This window comes from Manis pentadactyla, chromosome 4 (assembly GCF_030020395.1).
Source record: "Manis pentadactyla isolate mManPen7 chromosome 4, mManPen7.hap1, whole genome shotgun sequence".
In the NCBI taxonomy this organism is placed as follows: Eukaryota; Metazoa; Chordata; class Mammalia; order Pholidota; family Manidae; genus Manis; species Manis pentadactyla.
In genome coordinates, this window is record NC_080022.1 from 121,770,820 (window position 1) to 121,791,440 (window position 20,621).

The following is a 20,621-nucleotide window of genomic DNA, read 5'->3' on the forward strand; positions in this document are numbered from 1 at the left end:
TTCCACTTCTAGGAATTTACCCTAAGAATGCAGCACTCCAGTTTGAAAAAGACAGATGCACCCCTATGTTTATCGCTGCACTATTTACAATAGCCAAGATATGGAAGCAACCTGAATGTCCATCAGTAGATGAATGGATGAAGAAGATGTGGTACATATACACAATGGAATATTACTCAGCTATAAGAAAAAAACAGATCCTACTATTTGCAACAACATGGATGGAGCTAGAGGGTATTATGCTCAGTGAAATAAGCCAGGCAGAGAAAGACAAGTACCAAATGATTTCACTCATATGTGGAGTATAAGAACAAAAGAAAACTGAAGGAACAAAACAGCAGCAGAAGCACAGAACCCAAGAATGGACTAACAGTTACCAAAGGGAAAGGGACTGGAGAGGATGGGTGGGAAGGGAGGGATAAGGGCGGGAAAAAAGAAAGGGGGCATTACGATTAACATGTATAGTGTGGGGGGGGCACGGGGAGGGCTGTGCAACACAGAGAAGACAAGTAGTGATTTTACAGCATCTTACGATGTTGATGGACAGTGACTGTGAACGGGTATGTGGGGGGGGGACTTGGTGAAAGGGGGAGCCTAGTAAACATAATGTCCTTCATGTAATTGTCTATTAATGATACCAAAATAAAATTAAAAAAAAAATACTACAAAACACTGATGAAGTAAAGTAGACCTAAATAAATGGGATCAAATTCCACATTCATAGATCAGGAGACTTAATATTGTTAAGATGGCAATTCTCTTCAAGTTGATCTATAAATTTAATAAAATCCCTGTCAAAATCCTAGCTGATTTGCAGAAGCTGACAAGAAGATGCTAAAACTCATAATGGAAACTCAAGGACCCAGAATGACCAAAACAATCTTGAAAAAAAACAAAGATGGAAGACTCACATTTCCTGGTTTCAAAACTTACTATAAAGCTAAAGTAATCAAGGCAGTGTGATACATAAAAGGACACATATATCAATGAAACAGAATAGTGCAGAAATAAACACAATGGTCAATTTATGTTTTACAAGGCTGACAGAACAATTCAAATCAGGGGAAGACTCCTCTTTTCAATAAATAGTCCTGGGACATGCAAAAGAATCAAGGTGGACCTCTACATCACATCAGCCCAAATAATTAAGTCAAAGCGGATCATAGATCTAAATGTAAGAGTGAAGCTATAAACTTTTAAAAGTAAATACAGAGTTAGACAAGGCTTACATGTTACTTAAGAAAAAGATACCTAGAAAAGCGTAAAGATAACAGGGGACACAAAAACAAGGACAGCAGAGAAAAGTTTAGCCTCTGACATCTACAGTTACAGAAAACACTAAACATAGCCTAACTCCTAGTCAGATAAACCAAAAACTCAAACTATTTAACTCAATTACTTTTATCCAGTATATGATGCCTTTCAACAACAAAAAAATAAAAGGCAAGCTAAAAAGTAAAAACAGCTTGAAAGGCAGAGCGGGCAACAGAACCAGACTCAGCGATAGAACAAATATTGGAATTATCAGGCCAGAAATTTAAATAACCTAATTAATATGCTAAGGGCTCCAGTGGAAAAAGTAGACATGTAAGAACAGACTGTACATAAGCAGAGAGATGGAAAGTCTAGAAAGAATCAGAAGTAAATGCTATAAATCAAAATCACTGACACAGAAATGAAGAATGCATTTGATGAGCTCATCAGACTGGACATGGTTGAGGAAATAATCAGTTAATAGGTACTTCAAAAACTGGAGAGCAAAGAGAAAGAAGAATGAAAAGTAAATAAAAACAAAATGGAATATCCAAGAACTGTGAGACAACTACAAAGGTAAATAAAACATATGCATAATTGGAATATCAGGAGAAGGAGAGAGAAAGGAACAGAAGAAATCTCTCAAGTAGTAATGACTGAGAATTTTCCAAAATAAAAGACAAAACCAAACCACAGATCCAGGAAGCTTACAGAACATCAAGGACAATGAATACCAAGAACTCTACACCTAGGCATATCATATTTAAACTGCAGAGAATAAAAAAGAAAGAAAGAAAAAAATCTCAGAAGAGCCAAAGGAAAAAAATCTCCCCTAAGGAGGAACAGGGCAAGAATTATGTTGGACTCCTCTTCGGAAACCATGCAAACAGGAGCAGCAAAAGTGAAACATTAAGTCCCACAGCATTCCTTTGGATTAGAAACCATGTTCAATCACACACTTGCTGTCCAGATATTTCCCCCTTTGAATGCACATGGGAGAGACAATAAAAAAATTGTAAAGGAAACAAGAACAAAGAGGCTACAACAGTGATTCTCAAATTTAAGGGTACACAATAATCATGTGTGGAACTTATTACAGATACAGACTCCTAGGATCCATTCCCAGAAAACATGATTAAACAAGTTTAGGTTAGGGTGTGGAATCTGCCCTTTGTAATCTAGATGTGGGATGGTTATAACAGTCCCTGGAACAACTATGACAGGGCCAGGGATCTCAGTAAGTAACCTATGGTTCTTTATAGGATCTACCTGCTATAAGAAATGCTCAAGAGTACAAGTGTAAGTGTGTTTAAGGTAACTTTGGCTAGTATTATGCTACTGATAAAAAACAATCCTGTTCAGAATTCCTTCTAATTCACAGGCTGCTGATCATTAAGATACTGAACAAGTCCCATTGTGAAGGGCTACTGAGAAAGAAGATGAAATGATGACAGGGACTGAATAAAGAAATCTGGGTCAGTAGGTTCCCAGTCAATATAAGCAAATAAGTAGAATAATTACCCCTCCCCCAGCCAAAGATGTCCATGTTCTAATATCTGGAACCTATAAATAGGCTATGCTCCATGGCCAAGGGGAATTAATACTGCAGATGGAACTACAGCTGCTAACCAGCTGCCCTTAAAATAAAGAGATTATCCTGGGTTATCCAGCGGGCCCAGCGTAAACCACAGGAGTCCTTTAAATGTAGAACAGGAAGGCAGAAAGGTCAGCATCTAGACAGGTCATTGCTGGCTTTCAAGGTGGAAAGGAGCTATGGAGCCCAGGAATGAGGGCAGTCTCTAGAAGCTGACAAAGGCAAAGAAGGGCCTTCTTCCCTAAGCTTCTAGAAGGCACACAAGCCCTGCTAACACCCTGATTTTAGCCCAAAGGGACCCATTTTGGACTTCTGACCTCCAGAACTGTAAGATAATACATTTGTGTTGTTTTAATCCACCAAGCTGTGGTAATCTGTTACAGCAGCAATAGGAAACTAGTGAACATGCTAACGAATTACCTGCCTAATAAGAAACCAGATTGTTCTTACCTATATCCATTGGTCGCTCTGTATTTAAACTGTCCGTGCTGCCCTGATGTCCACCTAAATGTGTCTTTACTTGTTGATCTGATAATTTCCCAGTACTGACAGATCTAAAAGAACAATGATGTTAATAATAGAAAAATATACTTTAAAAAATATCCAGATATTTAAATTACAAGGGTAATTTAAGCTAAGCCATAAAAGGTTAATGGAAGACACAGAACAAGGAAACAAAAAGATGCCAAAAAATTCACGGTAGAGATAAACTTCAATACTCAAAACAAACAAAAGGCAGAAATAGAATATTCAGCAAATCCAGGAAGAGCTCTGTATTTACAGTTACAGGAAGCACCTATGGGTTTCAGAGATTCTAAATGCACACAGTTCATGTAATTAACCATGTGGCACAAACCAGCTAGCTACTAAGCTAATTTGGCCTGGTTGTTTTTATAATAGAAATATATGTACTATTACAGTTTTTGTATTTAAAGGCTGGAAGGAAATGGTGTCTTTTACCTGCCAAACATTCCCTTGTTCTGCTGCTCAGACTTCTGCCTCTCATTTCCTTGTATTAAGAGACAATGTGAGCATTCCCATGGGTCACTGCCATCTTTAGACTGCCCTTCAGAAAGCCCATGACGAGTAACCAAGGCTAGCAGGTTGGAAGATGCTTGTGATTTAGGGATTTTGAAAGGAGCTGTAGTCTAAAGAAACACATGCAAGCTGGTTATGACGACATATGGAGCACTCAGAACTGCCATGTCACATGGCCCAGCAGTCGGGAGCACAGACTCTGGAGTCCTGCAGTCCTGGATTCAATTCTGGCTCTTCTACTTACAGCCTCTGTGGCCTCAGACAGTTCATTTGGCGCTCTGAGCCTTAATGTCCTTCCTCTGGGATTAAGTAGGATGATACACAAAAAGCATTCAGCAAGTAAAGGACATACATACACTGTGCCTGGCACATAGTGAGTGCTTATTAAACTGCTGCTATTGTCGTCAAGAATCCTTTCCAAAATGCACAGTAGTTGCCCCCTTAGCTGCAGTTTCAGTTACAGTTTGTCAACTGTGGTCCAGAGGCAGATGACCCTCCTCCTGTAGTATGGGCAGAAGGTCAATAGTAGCAGCCCAACGCTGTGTCTCAATGCCTACTCATTCACTTCATCTCCTCACGCAGGCATTTTATCATCTCACACCAACACAAGAAGGGTGAGCACTGTATAGTAAGATATTTTGAGAGAGAGACCACATTCACATAACTTCTATTGCAGTATATTATATTGTTTTGTTTATTAATAGTTATTGCTGTTAGTCTCTTACTATGCCTAATTTATAAGTTAACTTTATCATAGGTTTCATAGGTATGTACATATATAGGAAAAAACACAGTATATACAGGGTTTGGTACTGTCTGCAGTTTCAGGCATCTACTGGGATCTTAGGACACATCTCTTGCAGATAAGGGAGGGGTACTGTGCTTTTATACTAGTTCATCACCTACTGCTGAGAGCTGAGCTAAGTTACTCCATGGTGCTGCCTCCAAATCCACTGCTCAGCCAGGCGGCATGCAGGGACCTTAAACTGACGTCAGCCCTTCACACAAGCTCATGCCCTAGAGAGGAGCCAGCAGTCACAGGCCAGTGAGTTCCTGATACAACTTTCCCAACAGCCCTACTGACCCACAGTCTCCCCACCTCTCAGGGCTTTCCTCCTGTGCGCCCCTAGATAAGACCCCCAGGGAGCTCACCAGAATCTGCTCTTTGAGCTGGCCAATCTGGGCCAAGCCCGGGAATCCCAAAGCACTCCACCATGGATCCAACAAAGGCAGGTGCCCCAGGTCCTGTCTGTCTCTGGCTACTCTCTGCCTTGACATCCTCCCAGAGCCCCCCGAGGCATGCAGGTACTTCCTCCAGGACCTGGGAGAAACAGACTTCTGTATTTCAAGTTCTCTCTGGCCTGTTGAGACTTAACGCTGATTTACTGAATGTCGGCTCACCATCTGGCATCCCATACTCCACTAACAAACATTAATTTAAGAAAGTCATACCACCTACAAAAGGTTTAATCAACACACCTTAGTAGGAGAGCCTATGATTGTTGGTAAAGGAGTTTTAAAGAACCAGTCAGAACTCCGAGGAGATGAACCCATGTGCCTGGTGGGAGAGGTCCCAAGGCTGCCCGGCCGGCTGGGCTGAGGTGAGCAGCTGTTCCCAGCCCCCGCATGGGAGGGGCACACGGGGTCTGAGAGCTGCTTTCTGAGCTTCTGCTTGTTCTGGTAGATGTCAGTGAGGGTGGGGGCACTCTGCAGCCTAGCACCCAATAACAGAGACTGTGGTGACTGAGCCTGCAGCACTGGAGAATCTACCAAGAAAATGGGTGCAACGTTAACCTGAGGTGAAGTCATACAGGGCCAAAACTTAAGAATTAAAAAGATAATTCTTAAAATGAGAATCCTAATGAATGTCCTGTTTTTCATAAGATTTTCTAGAAGTTGTTTACTTGGCAAAAGACTATTTTGGGGCATCCTTTCCAGAACAGTGACAGGTGCACTGGAGGATGGGAGCTGATGACGACATGTGTCAGTCAGCCTCTATCAGCAGCTAGCAAATAATTCACATTAATGCAAGGTTTAATTAGCACCAGAAAGAACTACAGAGTAAATGACTGAAGTTCATAAAAACAACAAAAACATACACTGAACAAGGGTGTATCAATGTGATTATTCTCTTTTCTCACATACCAATTATAAGAAACTTTTCAAATTAACCCGGAATAACCCCTTATTAAAAACACATAAATGTGTGTCTGTGTATGTATATATACATATAAAGATTTGAAAGAAAATACACCTTCCCTGGATCTTATTCTATTTATCTAAAAATAACATATATGTTATATATATCAAAAATAACACAGGGATAACTTATTTTTGTCAGTTTCATTAATGAAACTCATTTAAAACCTAAAGTTATTCTTTACAAAGAAAACACTGTTTACAGATATTCTTGCATCTTAAGGGGACACATATGAAAAGCCTGGGAGGTAGGATCCTGAACAGGTGGCAACAATGAGGGGATCCCCCCCACAAACCTTGTTGTTACCACCTGGAGGTCTGCTAAACTTTGAACTCCAGGTATGAATTCTTAGGAGCTTTTTGCATGCCTAAGAACATACAACTTAATCTAATGCTAAGAACATATAAATCTTCTTAGTGACCTATAACCATCATCCTTCCAAAAACAGACACCAATAGGAGCTTTTGTTACTGACTACTCCTGGCCTAATATCATCCTAAAAGTGGTATTTAATCTTTCAGAACTGGGTTTGCCATATATATGTATGTGTGTATATATATACACAAATAAAATTAGTGGCAAAATGTTATGATCAGGAGAAAGTTATCTAATTTTTTTTAATGACTTACCAATTCGCTTTTATTTATTTATTTATTTTATAATTTTTTTTGGTATCATTAATATACAATCACATGAACATTTCTAAGGTTTATTTTTAAGGAAACACAAAATATGAAAAACTTCGAACTAAGTGCTTTTCTAAGTAACACAGGATTCCTTTAACCGGCCAACTCCTTAAATGCATACACAATAAAACTTGACCTGTAAAAGTGTGATTTACAGATATCTTTCAGGCATATACATTACAAATAAACCTACATTTCTTTTTTAACTGATGCTAACTGGTAGCTCTCAAGAACAGTCTTAACCAAAGAAAGGAAACTTCCTTTTCCAGACTGATTTTCATTATCTGTGTGATAATGACCAAAATGTAGCTAAATTACTTAGTTCCTAAGACTTGCTTTCATAAAGGAATTAATATACCCAAAAGAGATATTCAGTTAGCTATATGATATACTAAAACGTATTAGAGTAAGATTCTAAAAAACAGGATAGCAGAGAAAGTATTTCATAGCAATTCTGTTCTTTTGGCAAGACTAGAAAAACAACTCAGATCCACTTTTAACAGGATTAAAATTATTAATATGCCAAATACATCTCTTACCTGACAAGTGTCTACTCCTAGATTCATGGCCCTGAGGATGCCCACAGCAGCACTGACTGAACTGCTCAGGGATGGCGCCAGCTGTGAAGAGAGGATGGGGAAGTGACAAGACCAGTAAGGATGGAGAGGCAACACCTGCACAGACTGCACAGTACATGGCAGATTTACTCCAGCTCGCGCCGAGTCACCAATGTGCTGGGCACACTAGGATCAAAACTACCCTGGAACTAGCCTTGAAACAAGATCACTAGGAGAGCGAGCCACAGAAACAAATCGATGTCTAATAGGTATGTCTTTAAAACAGCCAAGTACAAAGAGTTTGCATGAAGTGTTGGGGGCTTGTGGAGCTGTAGGGGGCACAGCCAGCTGCCAGCCCAGCTGCTGTCCCACTGGGTCCACGGAGGTCCTGTGGAGGCATGCTCCCTGGGGCTGCTTCCAGCCAATGGCTATGTATGGACAATGCACACATTCAGGCCAGTTTAAGCAGGTCAGGGGATCTGAACAACTCTGCGCTTGGGGACACTCCTTTGGCCTGGCTAAAACCTCCTTAGAACTCACTATAGCCAAGACTCCGTCCTTGCCCACTACCTCACAGGCGCCAGACCGTCATGGTGGTCTGGAGGGACTCCCTGCCCCACTCCTGCTCCCCTCTTTATCCATCACAAGTGTTTCTCTAACACTCCCTTACACATCTGTGCGTCTACCTCTGAGAACCCAAACAAGGGGTGGTTGGGAAAGGCTTCAGGGAGTTAAAGCAGACAAGAGACTTATGTCTATAAAAAAGGAAAGGCACTGGCCAAGTGGTTAGGAGGCAGGCAAAGATTAGGTCCTGAGGAAGGGCCTCCTCCTTGAGTCCAGGGATAATAAGGGTTGGGCCCTGTCTCTGGGGACCTTGGTGCCTCGAAAAGCTGCTAAGGGAGGGCCAAGGATTTGAAGAAAATTTTTCAAAAAACAACTTCAAAACCATTGCAACAGGTAAGGTGTTGATATAAACTTTTTTTAACATTTTCATTGTGTGGGTGGTTTTTTGTTTGTTTTTAAAATCAGGGCTCAGGGTACTGTTTCAATCCTTTCTCTGCCTTCTCCTAAGATTTCTTCTGATTCCCGTCTTAGTCCTACTCCAACAGTTTTGACTGAGGGTGGGGTCCCTCTCCTTTTTTTTTTTTTCTTCAAGTTTTAGTTCATTTATTTGTTGTATACATGGTAATACACAATAAGAACTTTTTACTTTGAAATGGAATATAATACATTTCTGTAAGGATATTTCTATGTGTGTGTTTGTGTGTATGTACTATTAAATGATAGTTTATTGAATAATAATTTAATAAGAATGAGAGACAGTAATAATTCAACTCACTTGTTCTATTACATCAACTGCAAAAGGATTACACTTGACCTGGTATTGCAAATTTTGGAAGCTGAGTATTCAAGCGGTCACTCATGCATTCTCATATTTTCCTCATTTTTCTTTCTTTCCTAATTGAGATGAAAAACCCACTCTACAATTTTATCCATGTACTTGATGCCAAATTTAAGTATTCACTACTTTAAAAAAAGAGTATATATATATCCCATATTTTCTTTTAAGAAAAGCCTGCAGTTACGTGTGAATAACTTGTTCCTGATTTACTTGGGTCAACCTCTCCTTTTATAAGTAAATATACAGATTTTGCAATTTTGAGATCTGCCATCCCTGGGCCCTCTGCACGCTGCTTCCTCCCCTCATCAGGGGCTTTCCCACAGATTCTGTGATCTCAGTTGTTTTGGCCTCTCTTACATGTATTCTGAGGTTGGAGCATTTTGTTTCTGTTTCACTAAAAATGTGGTTTGAGGTTTGTTTTTCTGATTGGTTGTATTTTATTGCTGTTGCTATTTCACTGTTTGCTCTTGGCCCATCTGTTTCAGCCTCCTTGGTGCTGTATGTGGTTTCCAGGAGAGCCAGCAAGACCTGTAATGAAGCTGCCATTCTCTCCTCCTGAGCCGAAGGCCTCTGGTGAATCCCCAGGGCTGTTCTGTACACTACTGTTTTTTAATCCTCATAAATCTGAGTGCTAAGTAGGGCAGGCATTCTACCTACTTTAACCTACAGTTTCTGATGCTTTGCTTCTAAGCAAACCCAATGGAGCAGATGGTTTTTAGCCCTTAGATCTAATTTATACTATTTTATTTCTAACAGAGGTCCTATCAGATTTATATAGAGATTCTCAAGAGGGAGTCAGGAGTAAGTAGAGTTGGAGAGGTGGGAACCTCACTGTCATCACAAACCAATGTTCCTAAAGAGAATGTCACGTCAGATTTGTCAGTAAAAAAAATGTTGAAAACAACTGCTTTAAACTCTCCTTACCCAAAGGGGAAGGTGAGTAAGGCCTGGAAGACCCAGTAGAGAGTCTTCGTCCAACTGTCTTCACTGTGTCTGCTGGGGCCGGGGAACAGGACCCCAGCCGGAGAAAGCCCATAGGGCTAGTGTTAGACCTTCGCACCAGTGTGGATCTGAAAAGAAAAGCAACAAGTAGAATAACTCCCTCTCTGACAGACTCTTGGACTATTTATTTCTATCTTTTTTTTCCTAAAGCTTCCTAACAATATGCCACAGAGTTAGATCTTCTTAATAATATGGAATACAGTCACACAGAACAAATACAAAATTTATAAAATTATATGTATCCTTGTATCCTGTCTAATTCCCCACACTTCCTCAATCCTGCTCAAAGGTTACCACTACTTCTAGTTTCTAGTATCCTTAGAGATTTCCTTAACTCATATATAAGCAAACAAACTGAATATATAATCTTATTTTCATCTTGTTTTAACAAGGTAATACATTATACACCATACCATCTATTTTCAATGTTTTGGTCTTAATCCCCTTTGTATTCTTAAAAGTACTTAAGATCTCAGAGAGTTTTTGTTTACATAACTTATATTTTTTTTATTTAATGTATCAGAAATTAAAGCCAAGATATTTTTCTAATTATTAATTCACTAAAAATAATAAACTTATTTCATGTAACATAAGATTATGAAAAATAATTATATCTTCCAAGACAAAATTAATTACTGAGAAGCATGACATTATTTTACCTTTTCACAAACCTCTAATGTCTGGCTCAAGAGATGACAACTGGATTCTCATAACTGTTTCTGTACTCAATCTATTATATAACATGTTATTTTGGACGAAGTATATGAAGAAAACCCAGCTTTACACAGACATATGATTGGCAAAGGGAAGATCATTTTAGTAGCCTTTCAGGTAATTGTAGTACTTTTGATACTACACCAAAACTCAGCAAGTGGTCATTTCTAAAAGATGACTTGCAACATGGAATGTGAAACCATGTCAATGAAATTTGGTACTGTTACATTAAACTCCATTCAACAATCTTTCACCTCCATCTACACATGACTTTTAACATTTGGTCATTTGGACAGTTATGTGAATTATGCAGATATTCCAAATGTTGACATATTATATGTTATAAAAAAATCACAGTCATATAAAAGTATCACCACAAATCTTAACAGAAATGGCTGTCAAGATGCAATAGAAACTGTCAAGATCACAGTGGTGAATACAAGTTTTCCAAGCTTCTAAGTTTTGCTCAAGAGCTCAAAGTTTATGTCACTTGTTTTCTATGCAGTGACAGAATGACTGGGGTCATTTTTGACAAAATGACTGCCAAATATCCACAGGCTGCCAGTTGTTCTTTCAGGTAAAAATGGTGTTCCACGGAGGAAGTGGCTGGCTCAGAGCGCAACTAAATCACACAAGTGCTTTTCCTCAAGACAGCTACTTCAGTGAGCAGCAAAAGTGCTTTATGCCTACATTCCACTCATTTTCAGAAAAATCATAACTTTTATTGCTTCATTAAAGACATTCCTCTCAGTACGGTGGTGGTAGAGAATACAAAAACTAACTACAGCTGGGTAATGCATTGAAATATTAACAGTTTTCCCACCATTGCTTTTGCACCATCAGGGCATATGTCGAGGCTGTAGGAAAAGCACACAATGCCCTAGTATTATGATGAAAATAGTTGTGATCTCATGGACCTTCTTAAAGGGATTCACATACCACTTTGACAACCACTGCTAATACACATTAGTCAATACACATTAGTCACTCTGCTTTTTCACTTTATAATATAACTTGGAAATTTTTTCCACCTCAGTACATAGACAGTTTCTTTACTCTTTTTGGAAGCTGTTCTACTGTCATAGATGGACAGAAATAAAATCAGTCCCTTACTGGAGGGCACTTGGCTTATTTTTCATCCTTTGCTATTATAACAATTAACAACTTTATAATATGGAATTTCATACACAGGCAAGGGCTGCATATCTGCAGAACAAGTTACTAGAAGTGAAGTGCTGGGTCAGAAGATATTTGCATTAATAATTTTCACAGATATTGCCAAAATGCCATTCATAGAAGTTTTTTCAATTTATACCCTATGAGTAAATTGAGAAGGTTGAGCTTTATCATTGATTTATTCATGTGGTGGGCTCTTTTGATCTTAAATCTTGTATCCTCCAATTCTGGAAAAACTTTTCTTGATTATTTCCTGGAAATTTTCTTCCTCACCATTCTACTTCTTCTTTCTGGAATGCCTATGTTAATCAATTCTTGAAAAAATATTTTATATTCATACTTTTCATCTTCTTCATTTGATTCCCCATTTCAGATACTTCCTCAACTTTGTCTTCCAAAATTTTTATTATTTCAGGTACATTTTGTAATGTCCAAGAAGTCCTTTTAATTTTGCTATCAATAGCACTCTGTTCTTATTTATGGATGTAGTCTCTACCCTATCTCTAAGTATACTAATTTTTTAAATAAGTTTTCTTTTCTTTGCATCCTTGCCATTTCCTCCAGATTTAGTTCTTCTGTTTTAAGCTGTATGCCTCACTTGCACCCCTTGCCCTGAGTTCCCTGAGATACAGGCCTCTGAGGATACTGTGGGACAGTCTCCCTCGCCTTGTCAGACCCTGGCTGCACACACTGACACTGGCTCTGCCACAGCAGGCCTCCCTCTTCCACTCTGTTTTCCAGAAATTCATTGAAATCTCTCACCCACTGAATAAATATTCTTATTTTGTTTTTGTGGACTTTCATAACTTTGTCATTCCTTAGTGGGTTTCAGGATGTGAAATAAATAAATAATATATAAATAATCTGCTACAATTGGTGGGATTTCATTTTTCAAGAAGTTCCTAAAAATATATACTTATGGACACACATATATCTGTATCATCTTACATTATCCAGTCAGGTTTATTCAATTTGGGGCAATTTTGTACACCTACATTATACATATATATGTCACTAAATCAGCCATGGAAAGTAACATATTCCAATGACCACAGAATTTTTTAAAGAAAGGAAAAAAATGCTAGCTTACCTTGGAGAACCATGTAGATTTGTGCCAGAGCTGGCGATAGATGTAAGATTCTGCTCTATGCGCTGATAATTCCTTATCTGAGTAGGAACTGGAATTGGTGCTGTCTCGCTGTGAGGTGACACAGTAGGCTGACACTGCCTGCAACCACGATTTATTGAAAAAGAAAAGAAATCCAAGTAAGATGATTTTTCTTTCATTTGACCCACTGATGATATTTAGAGAAAATTCTCAAAGAAGCCAAATGATTGCTTCTATGTGTGAATACAAAATGATCATCTTAAGAGTACATATAAGGCTCCCCCCAAAATCACATGATCATTTAAAGAACTCTCCTGGCATTCATATTATATTGAGGACTAAGAACTGCAAAACTGGGAAAACATTAGGAACTACAGCTGTCTACAACAATAAGAAAGGTCTTTCACCTGCTCATTCTGCTATTCATTACTATGTGAGAGAAAAAACATATTTCTAGGAAAACATGCTGGGTAAAAGGACAGGAAGTTCAGGAGGAAAGATGACTGGAATGTTTACAAAAGTTATGAATGCAGTAAGCATTCCCAGAGAACTCTGACTTTTACACAGACTGACAATACACTGTACAATTCTAAAAGCCTTTAACAGAGCTGAGACCCACATTTTGAAGAGTTAGTATTTGGCTTCTTTAACAACCTCTTTCCTTGCTTTTCATAAATTCAGAATTACTATGTCCTTAGAGTTTCAATTCAATTTACAACATGTATTTTGAAACATCAGGGATAATACTGGGCCTTAAGAGAGATGACATTTCATTCTTCTGCCCTTCAGTAATTCCAAAAATGCCATAAAAATCTTCCACTTTTTCCTAATTACAACATTACATATATAAAGGGACTATATATTTACTATTTGAACTTTATCTTCTAAAGTGTCACTTTACAATTTCTTGAACCATTAGAGTATTTCATATTTAAATAAAAAGAAAATCTTTTCTGTAGCAGAGATAGACATTAGCTGTTCTCCTAATACCCATTCACCCACTGTTTCTTTTTTTTTTTTTCATCTTTTCTCCATTCTGAAGACTTTTTAATCAGGGGAAAAAAGACAAAATACTTAATTTTAACAGTTCCCTGTTTTATTGCAATACATCAAAGTCTGGTTAATAAGTGATAACAACATAAAAGAGTGGCGAGGAGTCTTCTACATTTTTTTAACTATCCCACCTTAAATATTTCCGTGCAAAAGAATCCACACCATTGTTTGGTAGCAGAGAATCTCTTATAAAGTTCCCTAAGACACTGAGGGCATAAAACCAAATGAAATAAATAAAGGGATGATCATCAGTCAAAGCACTATCTTTTACCCTTCCACACACACGTATTTGTCAGCATTATATTCTAACACACACCATTTCTTACTAACAGAACTCAAATTTTATGTAAGGTAGTGATTTGCCCAGTTAACTTATGATATATCTCAGAGTCTCATGCAGCCATGAGTAGTCACATGTCTTTCTTTGTCAATGAGTTGTAAGTGAAAGTCTTCTATCCATTCTTCCGGAATGTGGGTGTGCTTGCTAGAGAGTCAGCAGCTACACTGGAACCAGGAAGAAAAGGCCAAAAGAACTGGAGACAAGTAATTTCCTTGGGCCACAGAAACAAAAGCAACGAACTCTCCTGCCTTCTCCTTCATGCAAGAAAACCAACCACTAACATTCAATCACACTATAGCCAGGACCCTGCTGTTTACAGTGAAGTGGAATTCCTCACTGATACACCAGTTAGTGCTATTTTTCATTTAGGTAATTACATTAACCATCTTTTAAATACAATGATTTATGTTTTTAGTATCTACATATCTGATTGTGAAGTTTATCTACAACCTGAAAACAAAACAAAAATCTACTATTTGAAACTAAACAGCCTTATAAGACTTTACTAACCAGCAAGTGCACATGTAGGCCTGACAGCCCAAGCTCCGCAATAACAGAACAACCGCCAACGCATCAAGTATCAGAATGAAAATGAACAAATGCCATCTTTCTACTGTCTCAATTTAATAAGTAAATACAGACTTGGTGAAGCAAGTGTATCTGGGAATATTTTTTAACTTACACTATGCCAAGTTGTAATATTTTTCCTGCACTTCTTAATCACCAAAGGAGAATTAAGAAGCTGGATAAAGATACCATTATAAGGAAACTTAGCAACCGCATATTTCGAAGCACCTCTCTCAGTGAATCCCAAGACATCTCCTCCCAGCATATTAGAAGATGAACAGCCATAGCAGGTGTTTTATAAATGTCTCAGTCTCTGGACAAGAACTTTGAGCAGGCTTGCTCAGTCTAGAAAGTATTCCCTGGACAAATTCCCAGAGCTCAAGCCTGCTAAGATCACTGTAGCCACTTTCCCGTCTACCTTTATATTAACACCAATATTTAACCGCTACTTGATTCCCTAAGCACAAGAAGAGGAAAGGGAAGGTCTATGTATTAGACCAGCACATCCTCCTCACCTCCATGAGATTCTCAGTTCAGAGAACTTCTCTATGTGCATGTTACCTTTGACTTTCATGGAATCCTTGGAAGACTAAGCAGTCTTTCTGCAGAGTAACAAAACCTACGTCATTCCATCTACTCTCACAAATGCTGAGAGGAAGATATGAACGCAAAGGACAAACAGACAACCATCTTCAAATTCACAATTTTTACAACAGGAGATTGCCAACTGTTCCCTCTTTGTTTTAGGAAGACTCCATCTCAAGAGATTAAAAGTAACTGGGATGGCAGGAATACAGCTAGAATATAATACCAAGGACAGAGGAGAGAATAGGGAAGGATCTACCCATGCAAGAGTTCCCAAAAAGCCCAATGCTAAGCCAAAGCCATGAGTTCCCAGGGTTAGGGTAAGTGACAGGGAGCAACAGAGAAGTAAGGGCCTAGCCTAGTGTATAGGCCCACAGCTGAAGATGAAGGCAGGAAAGCCACTGACAGGTCCAGCAAGAAAGGGGTTAGTCTCTGTGAAAAGGCCATCACAAAAGTAGCAATCCTAACACAGGTTAACACACCATGGGCTGTGCACACAACAGCCTCGATCAAAAGCTGATAACAGCCAGTCTTCATCTAAAACTAAAAATAAGGAGAAGAAGAAAAAGAAGAACAGGGAAAACATGTATACATATATAAGAAGTAAAATAAAACAGAAAAAAACTTTTAATTAAAGAAAATTCTCTTGCAGTGTGGAAAAAGACGGTGGTTAGAGAAGTGAGGCAGAAACCTCCTCCCAAAATCACACATAACAAAAAAATACAGCAAATACAATTAATCCTGAAGAAGAAACCTGAAGACTGCAGGACAGACTGCCTATATCTGGGGAAAAGAGAAGTCCTCACAGAAAAGAGTAAAGTAGCAAAGCTGTGATTCAGTAGGACCAAAGTGCTGCCTGCCAACCCTAGTTCACCAGCGGGAGAAAGAGAAACAGAGTGGGGAGGGAGTGGACACCTAAGACTGATGAACACCCAGCCCTGGAGAACTGCTCCGGTAGCATGAACCCACATTACATGGTGCTATGGAGATTAGAGGGGTGGGAAAGCAAAGACAGGAAGAATACTCAGAGAGACTGAGATTCCAGCCACTTGCGGAGAACAGGTACCTAAAACTGGCTGCTCCAGGACAAAAGGAAGGTGGGCATTTTGAAAGATTTCCCAACAGTGAGAGGGGTGCTAAAGGGCTGAGTATTACACAGAGCTTGCTGCTCAGGACAAAGGACAGGTGGACAAAATTGTCCAGGTGCACTCAGCACAGCAGGTTGGGAACTTTCAGGAGCTTCAGGTGTTCCATCCCCCTGGCTGACAATGTGGTGCTGAGGCCACCCACTGTGATACGCAGCCTGCCGCTCTTTACTTCTGGTGCAAACCTGCTGCTCCCGCCATTGTGCCAGGCAAGCAAAGAAAACAAAAAAACCCCACAAACATATGGAGGCTTAACAACATGCTCCTAAATAATCAATGGATCAATGACCAAATAAAAACAAAAGATGAAGCAATATATGGAGACAAACAAAAACAACAACTCAACACCCTAAAACCTGAGGGATGCAGCGAAGGCAGTCCTAAGAGGACAGTATATTGCAATACAGATTTACCTCAAGAAAGTACAATCCCAAACAAACAGTCTAAACTCACAATTAATGAAACTAGGTAAAGAACAACAAATGAGGTCCAAAGTCAGTAGAAGGAGGGACATAACAAAGATTAGAGCAGAAATAATACTGAAAATAACAAAACAAAAGAATCAATGAAATCAGGAACTCGTTCTTGGAGAAAATAAGCAAAATGGATAAACCCCTAGCTAGACTTACCAAGACAAAAAGAAAGTCCACACACATAAACAGAATCAGAAATGAGAAAGGAAAAATCACTACAGACACCACGGAAATACAAAGAATTATTAGAGAATACTAGAAAAAATTATATGCTAACAAATTGGATAACCTAAAAGAAATAGACAACTTTATAGAAAATACAACCTTCCAAGACTGACCCACCCAGGATGAAACAGAAAATCTAAACAGACCAATTACCAGCAATGAAATTGAATCAGCAATCAAAAAACTACCCAAGAACAAAATTCACTGCTTAATTTTATCAAACATTCAGAGAAGACCTAATACCCATTCACCTTAACCTGTTCTAAAGAGTAGAAGTGTAGGGAATACTTCCAAACTCATTCTATGATGCCAGCATCACTCTAATACCAAAACCAGGCAAAGACCCCACCAAAAAAGAAAATTATAGACCAGTATCTCTGATGAACATACATGCAAAGATACTCAACAAAATATTAGCAAACTGAATTCAAAAATACATTAAAAAGATTTATTCCAGGGATGCAAGGATGGTACAATATTCTAAAATCCATCAACATCATATGCCACATCAAAAAAAGGACAAAAACCACATGATCATCTCCATAGATGATGAAAAAGCATTCAACAAAATTCAACACCCATTCGTGATAAAAATTCTCAACAAAATGGGTATAGAGAACAAGAAGTATCTTAACATAATAAAAGGCCATATATGACAAACCCACAGCCAACATCATACTTAACAGTGAAAAGCTGAAAGGTTTTCCTCTAAGATTGGGAACAAGACAAGGATGCCTACTCTCCCTACTTCTATTCAACATAGTACTGGAGGTCCTAGCCATGGCAATCAGACAAAAAAAAGAAATAAAAGGCACCCAAATTGGTAACAAAGAAAATAAACTGTCACTGTTTGCAGATGCCATGAGATTGTATATACAAAACCCTAAGGAATGAACCCCCAAAACTACTAGAATAACTGAATTCAGCAAAGTTTCAGGACACAAAACACAGAAATCCGTTGCATTCCTATATACTAACAATGAACTAGCAGAAAGGGAAATCAAGAAAACAATTCCATTCACAATTGTATCAAAAAGAGTAAAATACCTAGGAATAAACCTAACCAAGGAGGTGAAAGACCTATACTCTGAAAACTACAAGATACTCAAGACAGAAATTTAAAAAGACACCAATAAATGGAAATACATCCTGTGCTCATGGATTGGAAGAATTAATATTGTCAAATGGCAATCTACAGATTCAAGGCAATCCCTATCAAAATACCAATAGCATTCTTCAATGAACTAGAACAAATAGTTCTAAAATTCATATGGAACCACAAAAGACCATGAATAGCCCAAGCAATGCTGAGAAGGAAGAGGGGATTATGCTTCCCGACTTCAAGCTCTACTACAAAGCCATAGTAATCAAGACAATTTGGTACTGGCACAAGAACAGACCACAGACCAATGGAACAGACTAGAGAGCCCAGATATAAACCCAACCATATATGGCCAATTAATATACAATAAAGGAGCCATTGATATACAATGGGGAAATGATAGCCTCTTCAACAACTTGTGTTGGCAAAACTGGACAGCTACATGTAAGAGAATGAAACTGGATTATTGTCTAACTCCATACATGGACGTAAACTAAAAATGGATCAAAGACCTGAATGTAAGTCAGGAAACCATAAAACTCTTAGAAAAAAACATAGGCAAAAATCTCTTGAATGTAAACATGGGCTACTTTTTCCTGAACAAATCTCCTTGGGCATGGGAAACAAAAGCAAAAATGAACAAATGGGACTACATCAAACTAAAAAGCTCCTGTACAGCAAAGGAGACCATCAGTAGAACAAAAAGACATCCTACAGTATGGGAGAATATATTTGTAAATGATTTATCCAATAGGGGTTAACATCCAAAATAATATAAGAGCTCACACACCTCAACACCCAAAAAGCGAATAACCCGATTAAAAAATGGGCAGACAAACTGAACAGACACTTCTCCAAAGATGAAATTCAGATGGCCAACAGGCACATGAAGAGATGTTCCACATTACTAATTATCAGGGAAATGAAAATTAAAACCACAATGAGATACCACCTCACACCGGTTAGGATGGCCAACATCCAAAAAATAAGGAACAACAAATGCTGGCAAATGGAGAAAGGAGTGTTGGTGGGAATGTAAATTAGTTTAACCATTGTGGAAAGCACTATGGAGGTTCCTCAAGAAACTAAAATAGAAATACCATTTGACCCGGTAATTCTACTCCTGCTGGCCTGGAGTAATGGCGGGGGTTGCAGGCAAGTGGTGCCAATGCCTACCCGGAGGACAGTGCTCTTTCCTACTTCCAGTACCTGCTTCCACTGTCAGGGCCAGTTAGCCACACGCTCAGGAAACAGCCTCTGCATTAAGCCCCTGTAATTGGAGCTGCCCTCCGGCTGACCTGAAGCAATGGTGGGGGCAGCAGATTTGTGCACAGGCACTGGCCAGGAGGAAGTAGCAGCAGGCTGCTTATGCAGTGGGGGGCCTTGGGGCTGCATTGTCAGCCAGGAGAATGGAGCACCTGAAGCTCATGAAAGTTCCCAACCTGCTGGGCCGAGTGTGTTGGGAGGATTTTGTCCACCTGTTCCTTCTCCTGAGCAGCAAGCTCTGTGTAATCCTTTCCCCTTTAGCTGCCCTCTTACTGTTGGGGAGTCTCTCAAAGTGCTTCCGTTTCTTTTGTTCCAGAGCAGTTGGCTGTGGGAACCTGTTCTCCACAAGTAGCTGGAATCTCAGTCTCTGACTTTGCTTTTCAACTCCTTTAATCTCCAGAGCACTATATAGTATGGGTTTGTGCTCCTGGAGTAGATCTTTATGGTTGGGTGTTTAGCAATCCCAGGCTTCCACCCACTCCCTGCTCTGTTTCTCTTCCTCCTGCCAGTGAACTGGGGTGGGGAAAGGGCTTGGGTCCTGCCGGGTCATGGCTTTGTTACTTTACCCTTTTCCAGGAGGTATTCTCTTTTCCCAGATGGAGACTGGCTGGTGCAATCTTATTTCTGGTCACTCTTTTAGGATTGGTTGCATTTGCTGTATTTTTGTATTATATGTGGTTTTGGGGGGGAATTTCTGCCTCACTTCTCACACTGCAATCTTTTCTCCACTCTCATGTCTAATTATGTTTTACACTCCACTGTAAATTCATTCTTATGCTCCTTACCTGGGCAATGTTTTCCTAAATTGAAAGACTAAACTTGTGCCCAGTTAATGCCAAAGTACTGCATGCCAAAAACTTCAGATTATGAGTTTCAAGGGCTTTAGCTAATATCAAACATGCACATGTATTTCTCTCAATGTATGTTCCCCAATGGATACTAGAAAGTAGAATTATATATCCTGAATTTTATTTTCCTAATATATTACTATAAGACTACAACTAGTTTTCAACAAAAATTTCTGACCACTAGATAAAAGTTACTCATTTCAATACAATAAAACATTTCAAAATAATTTCAATAAAAGTGAGGCTATTTTCTTAAGAATTTACTGAAATTACAAGAATTGTCATA

At 38.9% G+C, this 20,621-nt stretch overlaps 1 protein-coding gene across 5 annotated transcripts in view; it reads right to left on the reverse strand.

Moving 5' to 3' along the window:
• The window catches only part of ULK2 (unc-51 like autophagy activating kinase 2), a 152,972-nt gene that overhangs the window by 18,439 nt on the left and 113,912 nt on the right, over positions 1-20,621 (reverse strand). For all 5 annotated transcript variants that reach the window (XM_036920681.2, XM_036920682.2, XM_036920680.2 and 2 more), the window contains 6 exons: positions 12,714-12,851; positions 9,656-9,801; positions 7,312-7,392; positions 5,366-5,652; positions 3,809-3,996; positions 3,299-3,402 (listed from right to left, as the gene is read on the reverse strand). In XM_036920681.2, coding sequence (XP_036776576.2) covers positions 3,299-3,402; positions 3,809-3,996; positions 5,366-5,652; positions 7,312-7,392; positions 9,656-9,801; positions 12,714-12,851 — 944 coding nt within the window. The remainder of the gene's footprint in view (positions 1-3,298; positions 3,403-3,808; positions 3,997-5,365; positions 5,653-7,311; positions 7,393-9,655; positions 9,802-12,713; positions 12,852-20,621) is intronic.